This window comes from Nerophis lumbriciformis, linkage group LG27 (genome assembly GCF_033978685.3).
Source record: "Nerophis lumbriciformis linkage group LG27, RoL_Nlum_v2.1, whole genome shotgun sequence".
Taxonomy (NCBI): Eukaryota; Metazoa; Chordata; class Actinopteri; order Syngnathiformes; family Syngnathidae; genus Nerophis; species Nerophis lumbriciformis.
This window is the reverse complement of record NC_084574.2, coordinates 12,220,501-12,245,253: the sequence shown is the minus strand read 5'-3', so window position 1 is coordinate 12,245,253 and position 24,753 is coordinate 12,220,501. Positions and strand designations below refer to the sequence as shown.

The window sequence follows — 24,753 nt, the reverse complement described above, 5'->3', positions numbered from 1 at the left end:
TACCATAATATGTTACGTTAACATACCAGGCACGTTCTCAGTTGGTTATTTATGCCTCATATAACGTACACTTATTCAGCCTGTTGTTCACTATTCTTTATTTATTTTAAATTGCCTTTCAAATGTCTATTCTTGGTGTTGGGTTTTATCAAATACATTTTGCGATTTATACTCCAGTGTGACTTATATATGTTTTTTTCCTTCTTTATTATACATTTTCGGCTGGTGCGACTTATATTCCGGAGCGACTTATACGCCGAAAAATACGGTAAGTAACTAAATAGTTACTTTTCACAGTAACATATGACTTTTTGGTGTAAGTAACTGAGTTAGTAACTGAGTTACTGTTGAAATAAAGTAACTAGTAACTGTAACTAGTTACTGGTTTTCAGTAACAAACCCAACACTGTCCCTTAGTGGCTAAATACATTTAAAATGAAATAGAAAAAAAAAAGATGATTGTACAATAGATGAATTGTTTCGATGATGCAAATTAATCATCCATTATTTTTCTATACCGCTTATCGTCTTTACGGTTGCTGGTAAGCTGGAGCCTAACCCAGCTGAGTTCAATTATGTCAGTCCTTAGGGTCATCATCACTTTTTTGACTTCCAAAACTTCCCCATTAAACTGTAAAGTTTCTGGAAATGAGCTTCCCCTTTCACAACCGTAAAAGTACCTGAAGTTACACTGTATTAAATGAATAAAGTCACCTGCTGGGCAGCCGAGCTCATCGCTACCGTCTGAACAGTGGCGCAGGTTGTCGCACTGACGGCTGCCATGGATGCACGTGCCGTCACCGCATTGGAACTCATCGAGCTGACAAGTAGGGCGAGCTGGAAATAATGAACAAATGGATTAAATGAGAGATGCTGAAAATGTAACTCGATGTAATGAAAAAAAAAGTTAACTCACTGCAGTTGACTTCATCCGAGTGATCCAGGCAGTCCGTGCTGCCATCGCAGCGCCAGCTGCTGTGTGTGCAAAAGCCATCAGCGCACTGGAACTCATGCTCTGAACAAGTCTTCTTCTCCGGCTGCTTGCCCACACAGTTCTGGGGCCACTCGTCGGACCCGTCGGCGCAGTCTTTGTCGCCGTCGCAGCGCCATGTAGCGGGCAAGCATACAGAGTTGTTACACTGGAAGGTCTGCGGGCTACATGTCGGCTTCGGGCAGGAAGCCTCGTCTGAGCCGTCGGGACAGTCGTCGTCGTGGTCACATACGAAGCTGTGAGATATACACTGTCCTGTGGTGCAGCGGAACTGCTGAGCCGTGCACTGCTTTGCCGCTGTGGGGATGAGGAAGGGGGGAATTACCGTATTTTTCGGAGTATAAGTCGCACCTGCCGAAAATGCATAATAAAGAAGGAAAAAACATATATAAGTCGCACTGGAGCCCGGCCAAACTATGAAAAAAACTGCGACTTATAGTCCGAAAAATACGGTAGTAGAATAGCCTATCAAATCAAATTAAATCAACTTTATTTATAAAGCACATTTAAAATTTACCACAGAGGTAGCCAAAGTGCTGTACAATGGGCAGGTTAAAAGATAATACGAGTACCAAGCAAACACAACACAAACAAAACACGATAAAAAATAAATAAATAAAATAGAATAAATAAAAACATAAAAACAGGTTCACAGCAGGTGTATTATGGGGCGCCATTGCAGGATGGATATCACTCAGTGTTAAAAGCCATGGAATAAAAGTATGTTTTTAAGAGAGATTTAAAAACAGGAAGAGAGGAGGCTTGTCTAACACTCAGAGATAGGTCGTTCCAGAGCTTGGGAGCAGCAGCGGCGAAAGCTCTGTCACCTCTAAGCTTCAGCCTTGTGTCAGGGACCGTCAACAGCAGCTGATCGGCTGATCTTAAGGATCGGGTGGGGCAGTAAGGCTGAAGGAGGTCAGAGAGATAGGTTGGCGCGAGGTTGTTTAGACATTTAAAACAAATAAAAGGAGTTTAAAATTGATTCGATAATGCACAGGGAGCCAGTGAAGGGACGCTAATAGAGGGGTGATGTGCTCACGTCTGCGGGTCTGTGTTAGCAGACGAGCAGCAGAGTTCTGCACGAGCTGCAGGCGGGCGAGGGAGGCCTGGCTAATGCCTACATACAGGGCGTTGCAGTAGTCAAGACGAGTCGAGATAAAGGCGTGGATTAATTTCTCGAGATCATGTCCTGATAGAAGCGGTTTCACTTTCGCTATTTGCCGTAATTGATAAAAGCTTTTTTGAACGACGCTGCTGATTTGTTTTTCGAATTTAAAATCTGAGTCGAACTTTACCCCCAGGTTTGTGACACAGTCGCTGAGATACGGGGTCAGAGAGTATACAGCAGGCCTGGGCATTTATTTTGACTGGGGGTTCACATTTAGAGAAAAAAATGTTTCTGGGGGCCGGTACATCTATCTATCTATGTATATATATATATATATAAATATGAACACACACACACACACACACACACACACACACACACACACACACACACACACACACACACACACATACACACACACACACACACACACACACACACACACACACACACAAGCTGTGAAAATGTGCTGTACAGTATGTGTGTTTGGATCCTAACACTAATACAAAACCTCACAATAATGTCTGATTGAAAGCTAAAAACGTTATGACAGACCGCCTTAAAAAAACCGGACGGAATTTTACATGTTCTACTGAATGAGACACCCAGAAAGTTCATGACAATAATGTGGGATTTACAATATTAACTATGAAGCATAAAACACGGAATATTGACATATATATTTTACTTCTCATACCCCTTCTCGATCTACATTTACAATCGAGCGAAAACAACGAAAATGCAACAAACAAGGCGAAATATGAACGTGAAGAGTACAAAAACCAACTTTGTTGTAAAAATCTCCTTCAACGTCTGTGTCATGTCTGTGTGATCATATTTTTGTCTTAGTCATGTTTTATTTAGTTATTGGACTTTTTAGTTTCTGGCTTTTCACTCCCTTGTCTTGTTTCCATGATTACCCATTAGTTTCACCTGTTCCACGTTTGGACTCATTGTGCACTCTTGTTTGTCACCATAGCAACCATTAGTTTTCACCTGTCACGTCACGCACCTGTTTCACGTTTTGAGTCACGCACCTGTTTTCGTTAATCATGTCTGTAGTATTTAAGTTCATTGTTTTTCAGTTTGTCCCCGCATTTATGCTTCTGCGCACTCTCCACACCCTTATGACCCTTGCTACTCTTTTTTCATGCCGGTTCCATGCCAAGTAAGTTTTTGTTTATTAATGCTATAGTCTTTTGGTTTCATAGTTTGCCACTGTGCGCGCTTTTCGTTTGCACGTTTTTTTAAATATATTAAATAAATCATGTACCTTCATTCCCGTCTCGCCCGAGCCAACTTTCCGTTGCATCCCGGAAAAGCAAACACCCAGGACCAAGTCATGATAGTCTGTCCCTGACACCCACATTTCAGGCTCTAGAAACACTCTGTGAAACCGCTCCCCACCCACACTGCTTGTTGCATCGTGGCTTACATTACCATAGAAACTAATTAGATGACCATATTAACTGATTAGATTACCATAGTAACTATTTAAATGACCATAGTAACTAATTAGATAGTAACTAGTATATCATGCAAAAGCACAGATTCCAACCATTGAAATACTTTGTATAGTTCAAGACTTACGGTCATTAGAAAACATCACTGCACATCATAATGGCAGCTACACTTTCCATCTTAAAGATCTAAAAAAAATGATTTGGGAATGTCCGGAGGGCCAGATTGAAAAACTCAACTTAGTTTGCCCAGGTCTGCTATACAGTGTATTTGCAGCTGTTATTCTTCTATGCATATTACATATACATATAACAGGGCCTGGATTTCAGAAGTGGAGAGGAGACAAATGGTTTGAATACAATAGGCCTGGCTTGAAAGGGCATGGTTTAAAGAATTAGATGCATGTTTTGGGATTATTAAGAATACTTGATAAATGTTTAATCTATATTAGTGCAACAATTGTAGGTTGTCGAAGACTTCACTTTTTGTGACTTGAACAGGAATTTAATCTATTTTTTGAACTGTTGTTCACATCTTGATTGCGCACTTTAACTACTAAACCACCAGTCAGAAGTGATAAGCACTGCCATCGCTGATACAGTACATCCGTGTGAAGTGTGCCTGGTATGGCAAGTATGTTTTTTCACTTAATTGTACTTAAAGCACTCTGTCATTTATTGATTTCCATTTTGCAAGCTATTGTTTGCTTCTCAACAGTGTCAGGCGTTTAAAAATAAAAATAAAATAAACCTCACGATGGCCATTGCACTCCTGCAACATACTGATTTTTCGGAGTATAAGTCGCACCGGAGTATAAGGCGCACCTGCCGAAAATGCATAATAAAAAAGGAAAAAAACATATATAAGTCGCACTGGAGCCCGGCCAAACTATGAAAAAACCTGCGACTTATAGTCTGAAAAATACGGTACTCTCTTCCTGAGCTGATAAAATGTACTGTGAACTACACTGCAAAAACTGAAATCTAAGTAAGATTGAATATCTCAAATAAGGGTGATATTTGCTTATTTTCTGTGTAATAAGATCATTCTTCTCACTAAGCAGATTTTATGTTAGAGTGTTTTACTTGTTTTAAGGGTTTTGGTCCTAAATGATCTCAGTAAGATATTACAGCTTGTTGCTGAGATTTTATGAGCTATATTGAGTAAAACATGCTTGAAACTAGAATATCAACTGTTGCAAAGCTGTGTCATAAAACTACTTTTTTAAAGTAATAATTTCTTATTTCAAGCATGAAAGAGACAATTGTGTCTCATAATTAAATCAGATGACAGCCAAATGGACTTTGCTGTTTTATTTTCAATGAAACAATAGAAAATATGTACTCATATAGTAGTACAGTTGGCACAGTACAGTAAACTGACAGTTAATATTTAAACATTTAACATTTGACATTTCTAACAATTTTGAACAGAAATAGTTCATGCACATTCAGATAAATTCTTCAAAATTACAATTAAAAAAATTTTGGCCAGGGGCCGGGCTGTATATATGCGCACTAATTGACTGAAAGAGCACGCACTTGGCGCGATGATGTCATGTTATCGATGGAAAAAGACCATATGATTTGCCTGAGCGGCTAGGAGACCCCGAGAGTAACAAGCGGTTACCTCCATTAAGAACAATAAATCAGTTTTTAGTATAAGTTTGCTGGTTTCAAGAAATGTCATGCTGAGCGCATATCATTATGTCAAGATAATGGCACTAGCATTTACTTCATTTAAGAATATTTTTCAACATATTGAGCAAAAAGGTCTCTTTTTTTTTTTTCTACCAAGAAAAGTGCACTTGTTATTAGTGAAAATATACTTATTTTAAGGTATTTTTGGGTTCATTGAAGTTAGCTAATTTTACTTGTTTTGGAAAATCTTGACAAGCCAAATTTTCTTGTTCTATTGGCAGATAATTTTGCTTAGTTCAAATAAAATACCCCAAATTTTTGTATTTTTTTTCTTGTTTTTGAACACTGACTTTTTGCAGTGTACACCCGTAATATTACAAAAACAGTGTTTGAAAGCGTTTATGATCCCACTTACTAATTTAACAGTAATCTTTTTTTTAAAATAATTTCTATAACATATATATCTCGCCTGTGAATGATCACATCTAACCGTTGATTGGTCAGCTGCCGATGCTGTCAATCAGTGACATGTTGGCAAAAAGGCGGCACCAGAAAGCCGATCAATGAGCTGGTGGGCATTCTAAAGGGGCAAGCTTCGGTTTTCCGCCTTGCACAAGTGTTTGACTTGTCTCCATTTAGTAGCGTCACTAAATAGTGCCTTTTGAAGGGTCGCAGCGGGCATCAAAATACATCCATGGTGTAAAAAACTTACTGCAGTTCTTCTCATCTGCGCCGTTGTCACAGTCAGCTTTGCCGTCACAATGCCAGCCCTGGGGTACACACTGATGCTCGGGGGCACCGCAGCTGAACTCTGTGTCGAGACACGTTCTGGCCGCTGAGGACACAAACAGGAAGTATGACTTGACTTATTATTGAGCACATTGAAACAGAGATTAGAAAACTGAGGTGAATAATTAGTTTTTATTAGTGTATAGTATGGTGTCATCAGTCTGTTGCCAACACTCAAATACAACACTTAAATGGCCATCATAAAAAAGTCCAGTTTGAAGTATGAAACAGTGTGAAGAAGACAAAGAAAACATACCGCATGTTTCAGGGAGTTCATCGGTTCCATCACCACAGTCGTCCGTCCCGTCACAAACCCACCGGCGGGTGACACACCTGCCGTTTGCGCACTTCAGCTGACTGGAGCTGCATTCGTAAGCTGCATAAATGAATGACAAATAAATCACCCACTGTTAAGTCAAACTACCCAAACATGATCAACAGTAAGAAAAAATACGGATACACTTGTCATGTTGATTGATGACTTTTGTAAACTAGAGCAGTGTTTTTCAACCTTTTTTGAGCCAAGGCACATTTTTTGTGTTGAAAAAATCCGGAGGCACACCACCAGCAGAAATCATTAAAAAACAAGTTGGCAGTAAAGAGTCGTTGTCGCAATTGTTGGATATGCAGCCCTTTGAGACACTTGTGATTTAGGGCTATATAAATAAACATTGATTGATTGATTGATATGACTTTAAACCATAACCAAGCATGCATCAATATAGCTCTTGTCTCAAAGTAGGTGTACTGTCACCACCTGTCACATCACGCCGTGACTTATTTTGAGTTTTTTGCTGTTTTCCTGTGTGTAGTGTTTTAGATCTTGTCTTGCGCTCCTATTTTGGTGGCTTTTTCTCTTTTTTTGGTACTTTCCTGAAGCAGTTTCATGTCTTCCTTTGAGCGATATTTCCCGCATCTGCTTTGTTTTAGCAATCAAGAATATTTCAGTTGTTTTTATCCTTCTTTGTGGGGACATTGTTGATTGTCATGTTCAGATGTACATTGTGGACGTCGTCTTTGCTCCACAGTAAGTCTTTGCTGTCGTCCAGCATTCTGTTTTTGTTTACTTTGTAGCCAGTTCAGTTTTAGTTTTGTTCTGCATAGCCATCCCTAAACTTTAATGCCTTTTCTTAGGGGCACTCACCTTTTGTTTATTTTAGGTTTAAGCATTAGATACCTTTTTACCTGCACGCTGCCTCCCGCTGTTTCCGACATCTACAAAGCAATTAGCTACCGGCTGCCACCTACTGATATGGAAGAGTATAACATAGTTACTCTGCCGAGCTCTAGACAGCACCGACACTCAACAACAACACATCATTTGCAGACTATAATTACTGGTTTGCAAAAAATATTTTTAACCCAAATAGGTGAAATTAGATCATCTCCCACGGCACACCAGACTGTATCTCATGGCACATTAGTGTGCCGCGGCACAGTGGTTGAAAAACACTTAACTAGACAAACGTTACATACTGTAGCTAGTAAGTGGGTCTTTTTCTGAATATGGAGCACTTTTCAGGGGATTATTTTGGATGCATACAGGAAGTTTAAGGTGCAAATGCAAACCGGAGATTACCAAGATGTTTTTTACCTGAGTACCGTATTTTTCGGAGTATAAGTCGCACCTGCCGAAAATGCATAATAAAGAAGGAAAAAAACATATATATAAGTCGCACTGGAGTATAAGTCGCATTTTTGGGGGAAATTTATTTGATAAAAGCCAACACCAAGAATAGACATTTGAAAGGCCATTTAAAATAAATAAAGAATAGTGAACAACAGGCTGAATAAGTGTACGTTATATGAGGCATAAATAACCAACTGAGAGGGTGCCTGGTATGTTAACGTAACATATTATGGTAAGAGTCATTCAAATAACTATAACATATAGAACATGCTATACGTTTACCAGACAATCTGTCACTCCTAATCGCTAAATCCCATGAAATCTTATACGTCTAGTCTCTTACGTGAATGAGCTAAATAATATTATTTTATATTTTACAGTAATGTGTTAATAATTTCACACATAAGTCGCTCCTGAGTATAAGTCGCACCCCCGGCTAAACTATGAAAAAAACTGTGACTTACAGTCCGAAAAATACAGTAAATTAGTTTCTGGTAATAAAAAGTTGGTGAAAAGGTAGATTTTTTATTGTTGGCTTTACTGTGGAAGGTTTCATTGTACAATTCAGAGTCTCTGAATTGTACAATGAAACCTTCACTCTAACCACTCAGTGGCTTAGTGGTTAGAGTGTCCGCCCTGAGATCGGTAGGTTGTGAGTTCAAACCACGGCCGAGTCATACCAAAGACTATAAAAATGGGACCCATTACCTCCCTGCTTGACACTCAGCATCAAGGGTTGGAATTGGGGGTTAAATCACCAGAAATTATTCCCAGGCGCAGCCACCGCTGCTACTCACTGCTCCTCTCACCTCCCAGGGGATGATCAAGGGTGATGGGTCAAATGCAGAGAATAATTTCGCCACACCTAGTGTGTGTGTGACAATCATTGGTACTTTAACATGAACTTAAGTCTGCACCTTAATTTGGGCTGCCAAGTTGCACAGAGTTCAAACCATCGTCATGCATGTGTCACGCTTGCTTTGCTTTTCCTTCTGTCTTACTTTGGCTTTTTATTACGCTTATTTCAAGAAAAGGTGCCAGCCTTTACCAAATTTGTCAACCAAGCATGTACTTATAAAGTTAAGATAGTTTTTTAGTGTAAAGTATTTTCACATTTCAACATTAACAGAGGATAACTTGTTTTACACTTGAACACAGTTAAAAAAGTTAAAATATTTTTCAAAAATGTACATTTAATGAAGGTTTTATCAGTCCCTCCAGGGTTTTGCAGGCGTTTTTTATGATTGTTGCGGCCTAATAGGCTTGAATTTGCGGCAGCTTTTTCAGAATGTTGCCGCAAACGTTGCAATATTTTGAGGTTTATTTCAAACTCATTGAATCAAATTGTGATTAAATGAATTTGGTATCAATGTTATAAGTGTTCCTTGTGACCTTAACCTCAAAAAGCACAGGATCTCAACAAAGATGTTTTACTTGTTTTGTACGGCACCGACCTAAAAGTAGGCACTCGATGGCAGTAATAAACGCATATTCAGGAGACCATTGTCAAATTTTAGTTCATTATAACTAATAATAGTAATAATTAATTGTTATTATTACAGAGAGAAACACCACCAAAGGCTTCTTTATTGTCCCCTGTCTGCTATGTCGTCCACAGGTTACAGACATTCTACATGTATGTTTTACGCTTGAAAAGAGTTTGTCCAGCTTAAATAATTATTTAAGCAATTGTAAATTGTTGAGAGCGCTCTATAGCGCTATTTTTGTTAGTAAATAAGAGATGATCAAATATTTGTGGTTCCTTCCAAGGTTTCTCATTGTTCCCATTAGGTTGAGATTTTTCTTGCCCGAATGTGTGATCAGGGGCCGTATTTATCAAGCGTCTTAGAGTGCCATTTTACACTTAAGTCCTGAGAATTTGCGAAATGTAGTCCTACTCTCAAACTTAAGAATAAAAGCTATTTATCAACTTTCTTAAGTCTAAGAATCACTCCTACTCTCCACGATATTTAAGAGACCTTCAGAGGTGTCCTAAGTGGTTAGGAGTTGCCAGCGGGGGATGGCACTGAGGCGAGAGAGACGTGCGCAAACGTTCAGGGAGCGGAAGGATGTCCTGATGACGAGCAGCTGATCAAACGGTATCGTTTAGACAGAGCGGGTATTATTTTTGTCACAGATTTAATAATAAGGGGCGTCATCTCATCAGCAACATCACGCAGCAGAGCTTTCACAGCAGAACTAAAGGTCATCACAATGCTTCGATATCTCGCCACTGGGAAAATGAATTGGAAAGAAAAAGAAACATTTATTTTTGATTCATTGCCAATATTGTTTGTTTTGTATTATTTTGTAGTTTATTGTCAAAATATACACTCCCATTGTCCACTTAAATATTTCTAAGATATTTCTTTGTTCTTAGACAAGAGATTCCCCTTCTGTGATTGGTCATTTCTATGGACACAGAAATGATGTCACCTAAAATTCCGTTTACGGCACATACAATGTCGTAATTCAGCTCTGAGTGTGACACTTAAGATTCAGTCCTACACTTCGCTGAAAGTGTGAGTAAGACGCTTGATAACTAACTTTTAAGTGCAGCTTTCAGCGAAGAATTTCTTTACTCATAAGTCAACTCTTAGCAGACTTCTTAGGAGTAATTCTAAGACGCTTGATAAATACGTGTTGTGGTTTGTGCAGCCCTTTGAGGCATTTGTGATTAGGGGCTAGGGATGTCCCGATCCGATATTTGTATCGGATCGGCCGCCGATATTTGCCAAAAAATGCGTATCGGCAAGGCATGGGAAAAAGCCGATAAAGATCCTGTTTTAAAAAAAAACTCCGGTCCGTGTTTAACAACGCACAGATTCAAATAATACATTCCACTTTTCTGCTGCTCCCTATTTCCGTTCCGCATTTTCCAGCACACCTTCAACACATCCACAGGTCTATGGATTCTCACGCAGTTGCTTTTAGCTGCTGGCATTGCACTACAGGCTCTTCCCACTCCTTCTTCTGTCTCCTTCTCACAGACAGCAAGCGCAACTTCTTACACACGTCATACGTCACATACGTATACGTCCTCTCCCAGCAGAGAGGTAGCAGCATGGCTAACGTTAGCTGTGATGCTAGCGCAGCCGCTAAGGTGCGCGCCTGCTCAAACGTCCTCTGCGCACGGCAAATCTATGCCATGCACAAAATCAAATAAAAAAATAAGCGCATAACAATTTTCGACACACAGACACGACAGAGAAAACAGTTTTCGTCATCATTGTTCAAATATTGTAACGTCTGTCGAGACGCTTATCTCCGTTCGGTGCCACACGTCCACACCATCAAAATGCCGAGGCAAAAATTTCCACATCAACACCGTATGAAAAAATTAGTGATCTATTTAGTTGTGATTTCCTTCTCTGCATGAAAGTTTAAAAGTATCATATATTAATGCAGTATGAAGAAGAATGTTTTAATGTAGACATGCAAGCCTTGAAAGAACATTTTGAAAATCAAGACTACATTTCCTGCAAATGGGTGCATTTCTACCCTATATTTTAACTTTAGATTTATTCTCATATCAAACTCTTTTGGCTGTCTTTTTGACACTTACATCAGGCGCCCCCCTCCACACCCCGGATTATAAATAATTCAATGTGATTATCTTGTGTGATGACTGTATTATGATGATAGTATATATCTGATAGTATATATCTGTATCATGAAACTAGTGGATCCCGACTTAAACAAGTTGAAAAACTTATTCGGGTGTTACCATTTAGTGGTCAATTGTACGGAATATGTACTTCACTGTGCAACCTACTAATAAAAGTCTCAATCAATCAATCAAAACACATAGAATCATCATACTGCTGTGATTATATGCATCAAGTGTTCATTCAAGGCTAAGGCAAAATATCGAGATATATATCGTGTATCGCAATATGGCCTTAAATTATCGCAATATTAAAAAAAGGCCATATCGCCCAGCCCTAGTTTCAATGATGCCATTTCTGTTTGTCATGTATAATTTTGTCTATTTTGTGTTTATCCTTGAATAAACAGGTCAGTTTCTTGTTACCAACCATTGTGTATTATTCAAACTCCCCTAATTCAGCTGGCTAGTTGTTATCAAGAGTACTAAAACCCTTTTCAACATGATTCTGACAACTAAGTAGGCTAAATAACTTTAAACTTTAATACATGCTCGGATACGCCAGTATCGGTCAGTATCGGTATCGGATTGGAAGTGCAAAAACAATATCGGTATCGGATCGAAAGTGCAAAAACCTGGATCAGGACATCCCTATTAGGGGCTTTATAAATAAACTTTGATTGATTGATTGATTGATATATTGTTATATGTTGTTGATCGGGCTTTGTCTACACAATAAACAAACAGTTGCCGTGTGTGTTTGAGCGCTGCTCAGAGACAAATACCATAGGCCAAGATGACGCAGATTGGATCAAAATGCGGGGAAGTTACGGGCATTGGACAAAAATGCAAGTCTGTGCATAATTCATGGGGATTGGTTAAATTTGCGTGAATTGGCACGATCGCGACATTGCGATTTCCTGTAGAGACTGTTTATGATGGCAACGGTTTGACTCGCAAAACAGATTACTTTAACTTATATTATTTCCTTTGGGAAATGATGTTTCATAATGGAGACTTTATTGTACTTGTATTACTACAGCTGTACTGCTGGATCGTACCAGTATTGAAGTGAATTGAATTATATTTATATAGCGCTTTTCTCTATTGACTCAAAGCGCTTTACATAGTGAAACCCAATATCTAAGTTACATTTAAACCAGTGTGGATGGCACTGGGAGCAGGCGGGTAAAGTGTCTTGCCCAAGGACACAACGGCAGTGACCAGGATGGTGGAAGTGGGGATTGAACCTGGAACTCTCAAGTTGCTGGCACGGCCACTCTACCAACTGAGCTATGCCGCCCCAAAATGCCAGTATCAAATATAACTGTAGAAAACACTCCAAAGTAGAGGGATTGGACACAAAACATCTGCAGCTTTACTCCAGTTTGTCATCTGCGTTGAAACGACGTCACTTTTCAATCAAACGATTGAATTTTGAAGCAGTCTAACACTAGAAACGATCTGGGCGTATTTTGAGTTGAGAGGTCGTGACCAAAGGCAATCACATCTATAGCAAAGTACACATTCACGTTCTGTAATGGCAGCGAATGGTACATTCATTCAGGCTCCTCCAGCGAGGGTGTGGCCTTGTGCAACACCTCACCATTATCCTGGAGGACGAGTCAGACTGGCATTTTAGGATAATAGCATGGGAGGAGAACAATCACACCACTGGTTGCTGATTGGTCCGACAGTGAACCTGCCTGCAGCGGCATCACTACAGTAACCCTGAGGCATAGATTTCTCTAAAGAAATCGTTAATGACTAATCATGGAATGTCTGGCTGATGTTTTCAAATCATCACAACAAGAAAAAAGACCATGCAAAGGTAATAAACACGCTTATTTGGGGAGGAAATATCCTACATGTAAGAAAAGGCTGCACTGCTTTCTGCATTCCCCCACCCTCGCTCATACCCAAACCACAACGCCAGCCCACGTGTGACGCAAACCCCAGACTGGAAACCAATTAGCATTTACAGGAATAGTTCCCAAAGTAAGTGCAGCTGTTGCGTTAATGCACAACCGACACAAGGAGACCACAACATTTGCTAAGGACTCGGGTAGTGCCACTCCACCCTCTGGCAAAGCATGCATGCTTCACCATTATCAGACCTTTACTGAATGGAAACTGGAAAGCATACAAGGCCAATGTTTTCATTTCTCATCACCAATCTTTCATTATTTTCAAAAAATGCCTTTAAAGAAGACATTTAAGCTATCTTTATTTATTTATTATTTATTAGCCTTTATTTAACCAGGTAAAATCCCATTGAGATCAAATATCTCTTTTCCAAGGGAGACCTGGCCAAGAGGGCAGCAGCAAGGTTACAAACAGTAAACAAATACATAAAACATCACATTTACAACATTAAAACTTGCTCACATGACACATGTGCACACAGACAAGGTAGACTGCAGTCCTTTCACAGAAGTTTTAAACTCATTCAACGTAACTAGGGTTTGAAGTTTAATATTCGATTGTAGGTTATTCCATGCCTTCGGTGCTGAAAACCTAAATGCTTTCTTGCCCAGTTCAGTTCTTACTTTGGGGACGACAAATTGCAGAACATTCATTGAACGAAGATTGTGACTTCCTTGTTTCTTTGTTAAAAGACAAGACAGATAAGATGGAGTGATACCCAGAATGGTTTTGTAGATGAAAACATACCAATGATTGAGGCGTTGAGCACATAAAGATGTCCAGTTAACCATTGAGTATAACACACAATGGTGAGTAAGGGGAGCGCAGTTGGTGATGAATCTCAGTGCCCCGTGGTACTTTATGCTCATTCTTAATAGAATCCCCCCCCCAAAAAAATTCTGCATCAAACTGAATCGGGAGTTGTTGTGAGTTTCACATCACTAACAAACCACAAATGACCCAAAACATGTAATAAGGGACCAAGTTGGCCTCGATTATTTGCTGCACACTTTAAAGCAACAGTAAGTGATAATTGTTTATATGATAAGAGCTTCATTTGCACGGATCAGGTGAATAGCAGCTCTTTCATCGCCCTGACAACCAGGGATCGCCTATTTCAGTTGTCTACTGCAACCTTTTTTCAGTGATGTACCCCCTGTGAATTAGTTTTTAATTCAAGTACCCCCTAATCAGAGCAAAGCATTTTTGGTTGAAAAAAAGAGATAAAGAAGTAAAATACAGCACTATGTCATCAGTTTCTGATGTATTAAATTGTATAACAGTGCAAAATATTGCTCATGTGTAGTGGTCTTTCTTGAACTATTTGAAAAAAAAGATACGTTTTTATTTATATTTATAAAGGATTTTTGAATTGTTGCTATTTTTAGAATATTTTTGAAAAAATCTCATGTACCCCTTGGCATACCTTCAAGTACCCCCAGGGGTACGCGTACCCCCATTTGAGAACCACTGGTCTACTGTATAACAGGGTTTTCAAAGTATGAAGCCGTATTCCTCTGATGCAGCAGTTTAAAAAAAATAAAGACATACATTTTTCAAGTCTGCTAATGCAGCTTATGTTTAAAAGCAATATCAAATATTTTTTTGTTTCTACACTGAGAAAGCAAAAGTCTGGGTTGAGCAGAAAACTTTGGCAAATGTGCTTCAGGAAATATTTTTTTCAGTGGAGATCCCACCTGTGTTATATTCTCTGAGGGAAGGCTCACTGTCCCATTATCTTCTTAAATATAGATTTAGCTAAATTATTTGGAGTTTTGAGACTTAAAGTTTAAAGTTAAGACTTCAAGTTACAACAGCTTATATGGCTTCAACAATTTATCAATTGAATTGATTACCGTATTTTTCGGACTATAAGTCGCAGTTTTTTTTCATAGTTTGGCGACTTATACTCAGGGGCGACTTATGTGTGAAATGATTAACACATTACCGTGAAATATCAAATAATTTTATTTAGCTCATTTACGTAAGAGACTAGACGTATAAGATTTCATGGGATTTAGCGATTAGGAGTGACAGATTGTTTGGTAAACGTATAGCATGTTCTATATGTTATAGTTATTTGAATGACTCTTACCATAATATGTTACGTTAACATACCAGGCACGTTCTCAGTTGGTTATTTATGCCTCATATAACGTACACTTATTCAGCCTGTTGTTCACTATTCTTTATTTATTTTAAATTGCCTTTCAAATGTCTATTCTTGGTGTTGGGTTTTATTAAATAAATTTCCCCAAGACTTATACTCCAGTGCGACTTATATGTTTTTTTCCTTCTTTATTATGCATTTTCGGCCGGTGCGACTTATACTCCGGAGCGATTTATACTCCGAAAAATAGGGTAATTTGATTTTAAAAAAAGCTTCAATTTAAGTTTTGTTACATCGATTAATCATTTAATGAGTTAATAAACTAATGAACATTGATCAAATCAGGGTCACATTGGGTGCCGAGAACTTTAAGTACGGGGACATAGTTTCCACACGGCCGCTGCAAAAGAGAGTGGGATTGTGCTTGCTGTGATCTGTGTGGCGGCAAACAGCAAAGAGTTTTTTTTATTTTTTTTTTATTAATGCTCGCATTTTAAAGAGTGCAATTTCAAGGTTAATGATGTGTATTGGTTAAGAAAAAAATGAAGGTTATGGTAAGCAGAAAAAGTGTTGTTTGTTTAACAATTCCCCTTAAAATACACATTTAGGCTATGAAGTGTCTTTAATCTGATTACCGTATTTTTCGGAGTATAAGTCGCACCGGAGTATAAGACGCACCTGCCGAAAATGCATAATAAAGAAGGAAAAAATCATATATAAGTCGCACTGGAGCCTGGCCAAACTATCAAAAAAACTGCGACTTATAGTCCGAAAAATATGGTACTCGAACAAACTTATTGATAGATTACTAAAATAATCAATAGATGCAGGCCTGGCAGCTTTGCAGTGTCTTCCTAAACCACTTACCATATTTTTCGGACTATAAATCGCAGTGTTTTTTTTCATAGTTTGGCCTGGGGTGCGACTTATACTCAGGAGCGACTTATGTGTGAAATTATTAACACATTACCGTGAAATATCAAATATTATTATTTAGCTCATTCACGTAAGAGACTAGACGTATAAGATTTCATGGGATTTAGCGATTAGGAGTGACAGATTGTTTGGTAAACGTATAGCATGTTCTATATGTTATAGTTATTTGAATGACTCTTACCATAATATGTTACGTTAACATACCAGGCACGTTCTCAGTTGGTTATTTATGCCTCATATAACGTACACTTATTCAGCCTGTTGTTCACTATTCTTTATTTATTTTAAATTGCCTTTCACATGTCTATTCTTGGTGTTGGGTTTTATCAAATAAATTTCCCCCAAAAATGTGACTTATATATGTTTTTTTCCTTCTTTATTATGCATTTTCCGCCAGTGCGACTTATACTCCGGAGCGACTTATACTCAGAAAAATACGGTAGTTACTCTAAAATAATGTATCTGAACGTGGTTTAGATATAATCTCCCGAATACATTTTGCAGCAAGCTCCATATTGCTGAAGATAAAGAGCACATGGACGGCTGATCTGTTTATAGATGCTATTTATACCCGCAGTTGGAACCTGGCAACCATCGATGCCATATAAGGTCATTGCCTCAAACAGCAAAAGGCTCCTATCATTCACTTCAAATGTCTAATACAAGTCCTCTAGCAGCAAAAACTGGATGAATGAATGTTGGAGTCATATTACAATACAACAATTCTCCTATATGAGCAATTAACTTTTATATGGCACATGGATGCAGTACACACAAAGGGTCTATACAAGGCTGTATGTTTATAGACAAACGGCAAATAGTTAAATATTAACCAGGATCAAGTACAATGTGGAGCCTGTGGAGTGCATTACAACTAGTGTCACTTGTTATATCTATAAAACGCAGCACATCCCCTTTGTATGTTTTTCCCCCTCCATCAGGCCGACTTCCTGTAGTGACATCACCCTTAGAAATGTCCAGTGCAAATAGATTGCTCTGTAAATTATAAGAGAAAGTTCAACATTGAGAAGTGACTCAACCGTTTTAACCATTACCGGAAAACATTACAAGAAAAGGAAAGTAGAGCATGATGAAATACTGGAGCAGCCTTTAGAAACCAAGTTAATACTCTGCACATTGTTGACTTTAAGGCAGAGGTGTCCAAACCTTATCAATCGAGTATTTTATACTAAAAAATCACAGGATGCGGTCGACAATTTTTGGTATTTTTCATTTGAAATGCAGTTTATTTGCTGTAATGGAGGTGATTATTAACTTACAAGAGCAGCTCCACACTGCGTATGGAGACGCATATATCTATATATACATCGATTAGAGATGTCCGATAATGGCTTTTTTGCCGATATTCCGATATTGTCCAACTCTTTATTACCGATTCCGATATCAACCGATACCGATATATACAGTCGTGGAATTATCACATTATTATGCCTAATTTTGTTGCGATCCCCCGCTGGATGCATTAAACAATGTAACAAGGTTTTCCAAAATAAATCAACTCAAGTTATGGGGAAAAAAATGCCAACATGGCACTGTCATATTTATTATTGAAGTCACAAAGTGCATTATTTTTTTTGAACATGCCTCAAAACAGCAGCATGGAATTTGGGACATGCTCTCTCTGAGAGAGCATGAGGAGGTTGAGGTTTGGGGGTGGGCGGGGGGTGTATATTGTAGCGTCCCGGAAGAGTTAGTGATGCAAGGGGTTCTGGGTATTTGTTCTGTTGTGTTACGGTGCGGATGTTCTCCCGAAATGTGTTTGTCATTCCTGTTTGGTGTGGGTTCACAGTGTGGCGCATATTTGTAACAGTGTTAAGGTTGTTTATACGGCCACCCTCAGTGTGACCTGTATGGCTGTTGACCAAGTATGCGTTGCATTCACTTGTGTGCAGAGGTGGGTAGTAACGCGCTACATTTACTCCGTTACATCTACTTGAGTAACTTTTGGGATAAATTGTACTTCTAAGAGTAGTTTTAATGCAACTTACTTTTACTTTTACTTGAGTATATTTATAGAGAAGAAACGCTACTTTTACTCCGCTACTTTTATCTACATTCAGCTCGCTACTCGCTACTAATTTTTATCGATCTGTTAATGCACGCTTTGTTTGTTTTGGTCTGTCAGACAGACCTTCAAAGTGCCTGCGTTACTGGTGACGTTTCACTCCGTTCCACCAATAAAATGCAGTCACTAGTGACGTTTGACTCCGTTCCACCAATCAGATGCAGTCACTGGTGACGTTGGACCAATCAAACAGAGCCAGGCTTGACATGACCTGACTTAAACAAGTGTAAAAACGTATTGGGGTGTTACCATTTAGTGGTCAATTGTACGGAATATGTACTGTACTGTGCAATCTACTAATACAAGTTTCAATCAATCAATCAACAGTGTGAAGGAAAAAAGACACTTTTTTTATTTCAAACGTACATCCCGTCACAAGCCTAAAGACTGACTGCACAGTTCCTGTCTTCACAATAAAAGTGCCGCTCCATCGCGCCTGCGCTTTCAAAATAAGAGTCTCCGAAAGCCAGCGCAAACAAGCTAGCAAGCTACGGAATTTGCCGCCAATGTATTTCTTGTAAAGTGTGTGAAAACGAATATGGAAGCTGGACAAATAAGATACCAAAAACCAACCACTTTCATGTGGTATTAGAGAGAAAGGAGGAACTTTTTTTCTCCTGCATTTGAAAACGTGGACGTTAAGCACTGCTGTCTGATTACAATCAATGCAAGTCATCAGAATCAGGTAATACACCAACTTATATTCTTGTCAACATGAAAGAAAGGAATCTATATGTGTTAAACATGCATGTATATTCATTAAAACACCTTTAACATGTAAACAAAAACGGCAAAATAAATCAATATAAATGATATACTGTGTATATCAATGTATGTGTATATATATATATATATATATATATATATATATATATATATATATGATATGTGTGTGTATATGTTACTCATCAGTTACTCAGTACTTGAGTAGTTTTTTCACAACATACTTTTTACTTTTACTCAAGTAAATACTTGGGTGACTACTCATTACTTTTACTTGAGTAATAAATCTCTAAAGTAACAGTACTCTTACTTGAGTACAATTTCTGGCTACTCTACCCACCTCTGCTTGTGTGTGTGAAAAGCCGTAGATATTGTGTGATCGGGCCGGCACGCAAAGGCAGTGCCTTTTAAGGTTTATTGGCGCTCTGTACTTCTCCCTACGTCCGTGTACACAGCTGCGTTTTAAAAAGTCATAAATTTAACTTTTTGAAACCGATACCGATAATTTCCGATATTACATTTTAAAGCATTTATCGCCCGATAATATTATCGGACATCCCTAATATCCATCCATCCATTCATTTTATACCGCTTATCCCTTTTAGGGTTGCGGGGGGTGCTGGAGCCTATATATATATACCTGTATATATAGCTGCTAGCCACTTGTCAGCCGGGAGAGTAAAAATGAATACAGTGTCAGCCAGAGAAGATCAGCATTTGTGATTGCTAACAAAATACAATATTCGGCAACGGAGATCACATATTTTTTCCACAAAAATCTGCCCATACTGATCAATGGCCAATCTATCGGCACATCCCTAGTTGTAACGTTAAAGAAAATAACAACCTGCATGTCAGCTTTGAGTTTTAGTGGATCCGAAAAATGATTGTATTATTAAATCAGATTATTCGGTTTACAAATGATTGAATCATTTGCATCGATGTTTGAAAAATGCAATAAATAAATGACAGGACATGATTGTATGTATTTAACATACTATATGCTATTAACTGCGCCATATGTTATGTTATGACAATTCAAATCAAGCATACACCACGACATGTCATGCAACATCTCTTGCATATCTGTCCTCAATTCCTGTAAACTAGGCTATAAGCTACAGTTACAGGTGTTAAGAACAGTATCATAACATGTGCAGAGACGTTATGTTGAGAAGGTGGATCGATCAACAAACGCTTTACTGAGCAAAACCTAACAACCGTAACCAAGCCAAAGCAACATTAGGAACAATCTAGCTGCTTTTTTCAACAAGCCTCCTCTTTTACTCGCACCAACAGTCTCCTAACACAGACAGCCGAAAAAACATGAGCTCCCAACAAAAAACATAGCTGCCAGGACGCTATAGTATTTTAATTTTCAAAACGCAGCATAGTACAGTAGCAATAAAACCGAGCCACGGTTTTATCCTACAAAATAAAATGAGGTCATCTTGTGGTTGAAAACCTACTCAGGAACAAAAGAACATGCAAACTCCAGATAAAAAAAAATTGTGCTGTCAAATTAATATTTTTTAAAACATTTTAAATCACACTTTTGCATTTGGATTAGTCATGATTAATCACATTCGCTTGCATAAATTAAATTAACTTTTTTTTTTAAAAGAGTCCAATATTTGGACATAAATGCAATTTTATTGTCAGAATATCATCAACATTTTTTTAACTTGAATGGAAGTCACTCATAACTAACAGCTTTACCTAAAGTCCCATCAGAGTGTATTTTGAAGTGAAATTTGCCAGTCAGCACCAGTCAGCTGTGTGCTATTTAGTGTCAATATTGCTCTTTTAGTCCAACTTTTAATTGTTGTTTTTTTAAAATAGTATTTTTAAATAGTGTCACCGGCTGTTAAAAAACTAAGCTGCGGTATTTTTATTGTATCATTCGTAGTGCAATAATGTTCAGTGTCGGTTTTATTACTATTTACTTTAGTAACTGTTTCTTTGCTGTGACCTTTTACAATATATTTGCTCATATTCTTCTGTTGTTGTCTCTCCACGACAGAGAAAGGGACAAGCGGTAGAAAATGGATGGATGGCATTTAATAAAGTCAAATACAAATAAGGCAGCAAGAGAAGTATCCCACACTTCTCTTTTGTAAAGCAATTCTGTACAGCAGACATTGGCATCTACATCAACAACAGCATCAAGGGTTGGAATTGGGGGTTAAATCACCAAAATGATTTCCGGGCGCGGCCACCGCTGCTGCCCACTGCTCCCCTCACCTCCCAGGGGGTGATCAAGGGTGATGGGTCAAATGCAAAGAATAATTTTGCCACACCTGATGTGTGTGTGACAATCATTGGTACTTTAACCTCATGTTTGGGTTTTTTATTGGGTTATATGCATTAAACTACTTAACCCTTGTGTAATGTTCATATTGTTGTTACTCAGCCAGCGTTTGTGGGTCTGATGGACCCGTTGCATTTTGTGGCTTTTAATGCCTCACAATCAAACACTTTTATGTTAAAATATTGTACGGATATTTATTGGGATAATGTAAACATCTGTTCAGTATTTTAACATAAAAGTGTTTGATTGTGAGGCATTAAAAGCCACAAAATGCAACGGGTCCATCAGACCCACAAACACTGGCTGAGTAACAACAATATGAATGTTGCACGGAAAATTTCTCTGCCAGTTTCTGCATCCCACAGGGATTCTTCTTTTGTGTTTCTGCACCTGCGGTTCTCACACAAGGTTGCAACATTGTTTGTCAACACTGTCTGCTCTCATTTTCTCGCACATTTGACCCTCTGATGTTCTGTGTACCTACACTCTGTCCTCCTCCTGTCTAGGCCTGCTGTGTGTGTGTGTGTGTGTGGTACACAGAACATGTGTACCACATCTTATATGTAATAGAAATGTGTGTGTGTGGGGGGGGGGGGGGGGAGGTGTATGGTGTGTGGTCATTAGGGACCGAGTCCCTTTGGGACAGAGGACCCTATTGTATTTCTAGCGTTTTATTATTACCGTATACCGCCGCCTCTTTGAGCTGTATGTTGACCCCCTTAACATGCTTCAAAACTCACCAAATTGGACACACACATCAGGACTGGCGAAAATTGCGATCTAATAAAAAAACCAAACCCCAAAACTCAAAATTGCGCTCTAGCGCCCCCTAGGAAGACAACAGACAAAACTGCCTGTAATTCCCAGTAGGAATGTCGTAGAGACATAAAACGTATGTAGGTCTCACTTAGACCTATATTTCATACACTGACAACCCCCAGCAAAAATCAACAGGAAGTTTGCAATTCCCCCTTCAAAACAAAAGTTGTGTAAAAACAGTCACCTTTTTTCAAACATTATCTCCTCTGAGCGCGTTTGTCGTGTCGGCTTCAAATTAGCACAGGAGAGAGATTGAACCCTTCTGATTAAAAGTGTCATGATCCGTGGTCGGATCATGTTTTGTTTAGTTATGTTTGGTTAGTTTTGGACTCCTTTAGTTATTGCTTGTGCACCTGTGAATTTGTTTCGTCACCATGGTTACTTATTATTTTCACCTGCCGCTTGTGTTCCCTACGCACCTGTTTTCCATCACTGACACTATTTAAGCCTGCCTTTCTGTTCACTAGTCCGGTGCTCCTTGTTTGCGGTAAGCTACATTCACGTTCTTGTATTTCATGTTCCAGACTCCTGTGCTAAGTGTTAGCCATAGCTTCCCGTGCGTTCGGCACGCTTTTCTTTTGCTTGTTTTCTATTTGTTATGTAAATAAATCACCTCATACCTTCACGTTTTTGTCCGGAGTGTCCGTGATCCCGCATCAATATGCGACCCCCACGTGACAAAAAGTTGATGAAATAGTTTTAAATACTGCTCCGGTTTGGATTTTATGAGCCCTCAAAGTCGGTCCCGTCCGTCGCTGCTTGCAGCTTTAATTGAATATGTATTCTGATACAGTATATGTTCTTCACAGAAAATGAGTCTCAGTTTGAAAAATTAATTAATTGTATCATTTTTCTTTTAATAAAAAATGAAAATGGGTCCTACAGATCCGAACACCACACAAGGGTTAAACAAATACTAAATCATATTTATTTATTTAATATTTAGACTAAATATTGCATATGGCCCATATCTCACAGCCACGAAGAGAAAATTGTAGTTTCCCGTATTTCCATGCCACCCAGTCAAAGAATGGAATGTGGCCAAGAGTGCCACGCCCACCCAACTACTACGAATGACATGAGCCACGCCCACCGGAAGCTATGAAACGGCACCGGCACTACTATGGAGAAATGTCAAAAGAAAAAAAGCTAGACCGTCCTTTAATCAAACAAATAAAGAGTAACAGTAAATACAATTTTTTTTAAATACAATTTGCCGTATTTATAGTGTCGAATTTTTAATAGGCGAGTTTGGAATACTGAGGGACATTTGGTTCATCTTGGTGCAAACAAACGAATAGTTCCGTGTTGCACACGGACACAAATCAATGAGGACATCCTGCTGCCAACAATAAATACAACAAAAATAAAAATGGTCTCACCAGACAGAGCAGAAGCGTGGATGAGCATCAGCAGGCAGCAACACGCCACCTGTCGCGACCACAGCATCTTCTTCCTTCGTCGTCGACTTCAACGTCTGCCGCTCCGGGATGTCACAGCGAGCGTGAGTTGGCTCCCCTTACTAAATAAGCCGTGTCACGCTAAGGAAGTAGACGTTGAGAGTGAGAGGCGCTCTGACCGCATTTGGTCCATTTTTGAACGGCGGGACAGGACCACAAAGGGGCGGAGCTACAGCAGTGGCGTGATGTTTCAAACCGGAATGCGGAGACCTCCCAGGGGCGGAGCTACAATTCTAGTGAGTCAGTTACTCTCCATCCGTCTTTTCTTCCCCTTCATGTCAGTGTCATGAAGTAAAATTGCGTAAAACTTTAGTGAGGATTTAATACAACTATATTTGAAAAAAATAAAAAAGAAGACTAAAGCATTAGTTCTCAATGATTTTCTGTTATCAATCAATCAATCAATGTTTATTTATATAGCCCTAAATCACAAGTGTCTCAAAGGGCTGCACAAGCCACAACGACATCTTCGGTACAGAGCCCACATAAGGGCAAGGAAAATCTTACAACCCCAATGGGACGTCGATGTGAATGACTATGAGAAACCTTGGAGAGGACTGCATATGTGGGTGACCCCCCCCCCCCCTCTAGGGGAGATATCGGATGCAATGGACGTCGAGTGGGTCTGACATAATATTGTGAAAGTCCAGTCCATAGTAGATCTAACACAGTGGTTCTTAACCTGGGTTCGATCGAACCCTAGGAGTTCGGGAGGTCAAGACACACCCGACTCATCGTGTGAATACAAACTTCTCCCTATCGGCGTATTACGGATACGGCAACCGCTGACTGATTGGCAGGTGTGTAGTTTGTTGTGAGTTTATGCACTGTGTTGGTTTTGTTCTTTGAACAAGGTGATGTTCATGCACGGTTCATTTTGTGCACCTGTAAAAAAAACATGGTAACACTTTAGTATGGGGAACATATTCACCATCAATTAGTTGCTTATTAACATGCAAATTAGTAATATATTGGCTCTTAACTAGTCATTATTAAGTACTTATTAATGCCTTATTCGGCATGGCCTTATTATAACCCTAACTCTCTAACCCTGACCCTAACCCTAACCAAAAAACTCTAAATTAAGTCTTTATTACTTAGAATATGTTCCCCTAGTGTCCAAATAACTCTAAATTACGTCTATGTTACTTAGAAT

The 24,753-nt window shown here is 38.9% G+C and overlaps 1 protein-coding gene across 2 annotated transcripts in view; it reads right to left on the bottom strand.

Annotated features, from left to right (window-relative positions):
* LOC133570153 (low-density lipoprotein receptor-like) overlaps positions 1 to 23,933 on the bottom strand; it is a 43,583-nt gene extending 19,650 nt beyond the window's left edge. Inside the window, exons 1-5 of one of the 2 annotated variants that reach the window (XM_061922861.2) lie at positions 23,520 to 23,933; positions 6,246 to 6,365; positions 5,913 to 6,035; positions 917 to 1,342; positions 715 to 837 (exon numbers count right to left, since the gene is read on the bottom strand). In XM_061922861.2, the coding sequence (XP_061778845.2) occupies positions 715 to 837; positions 917 to 1,342; positions 5,913 to 6,035; positions 6,246 to 6,365; positions 23,520 to 23,586 (859 nt within the window). In that variant the 5' untranslated portion in view covers positions 23,587 to 23,933. The remainder of the gene's footprint in view (positions 1 to 714; positions 838 to 916; positions 1,343 to 5,912; positions 6,036 to 6,245; positions 6,366 to 23,519) is intronic. The other variant, XM_061922862.2, reaches the window with a different exon arrangement.
* Positions 23,934 to 24,753: the final 820 nt, after the last annotated feature.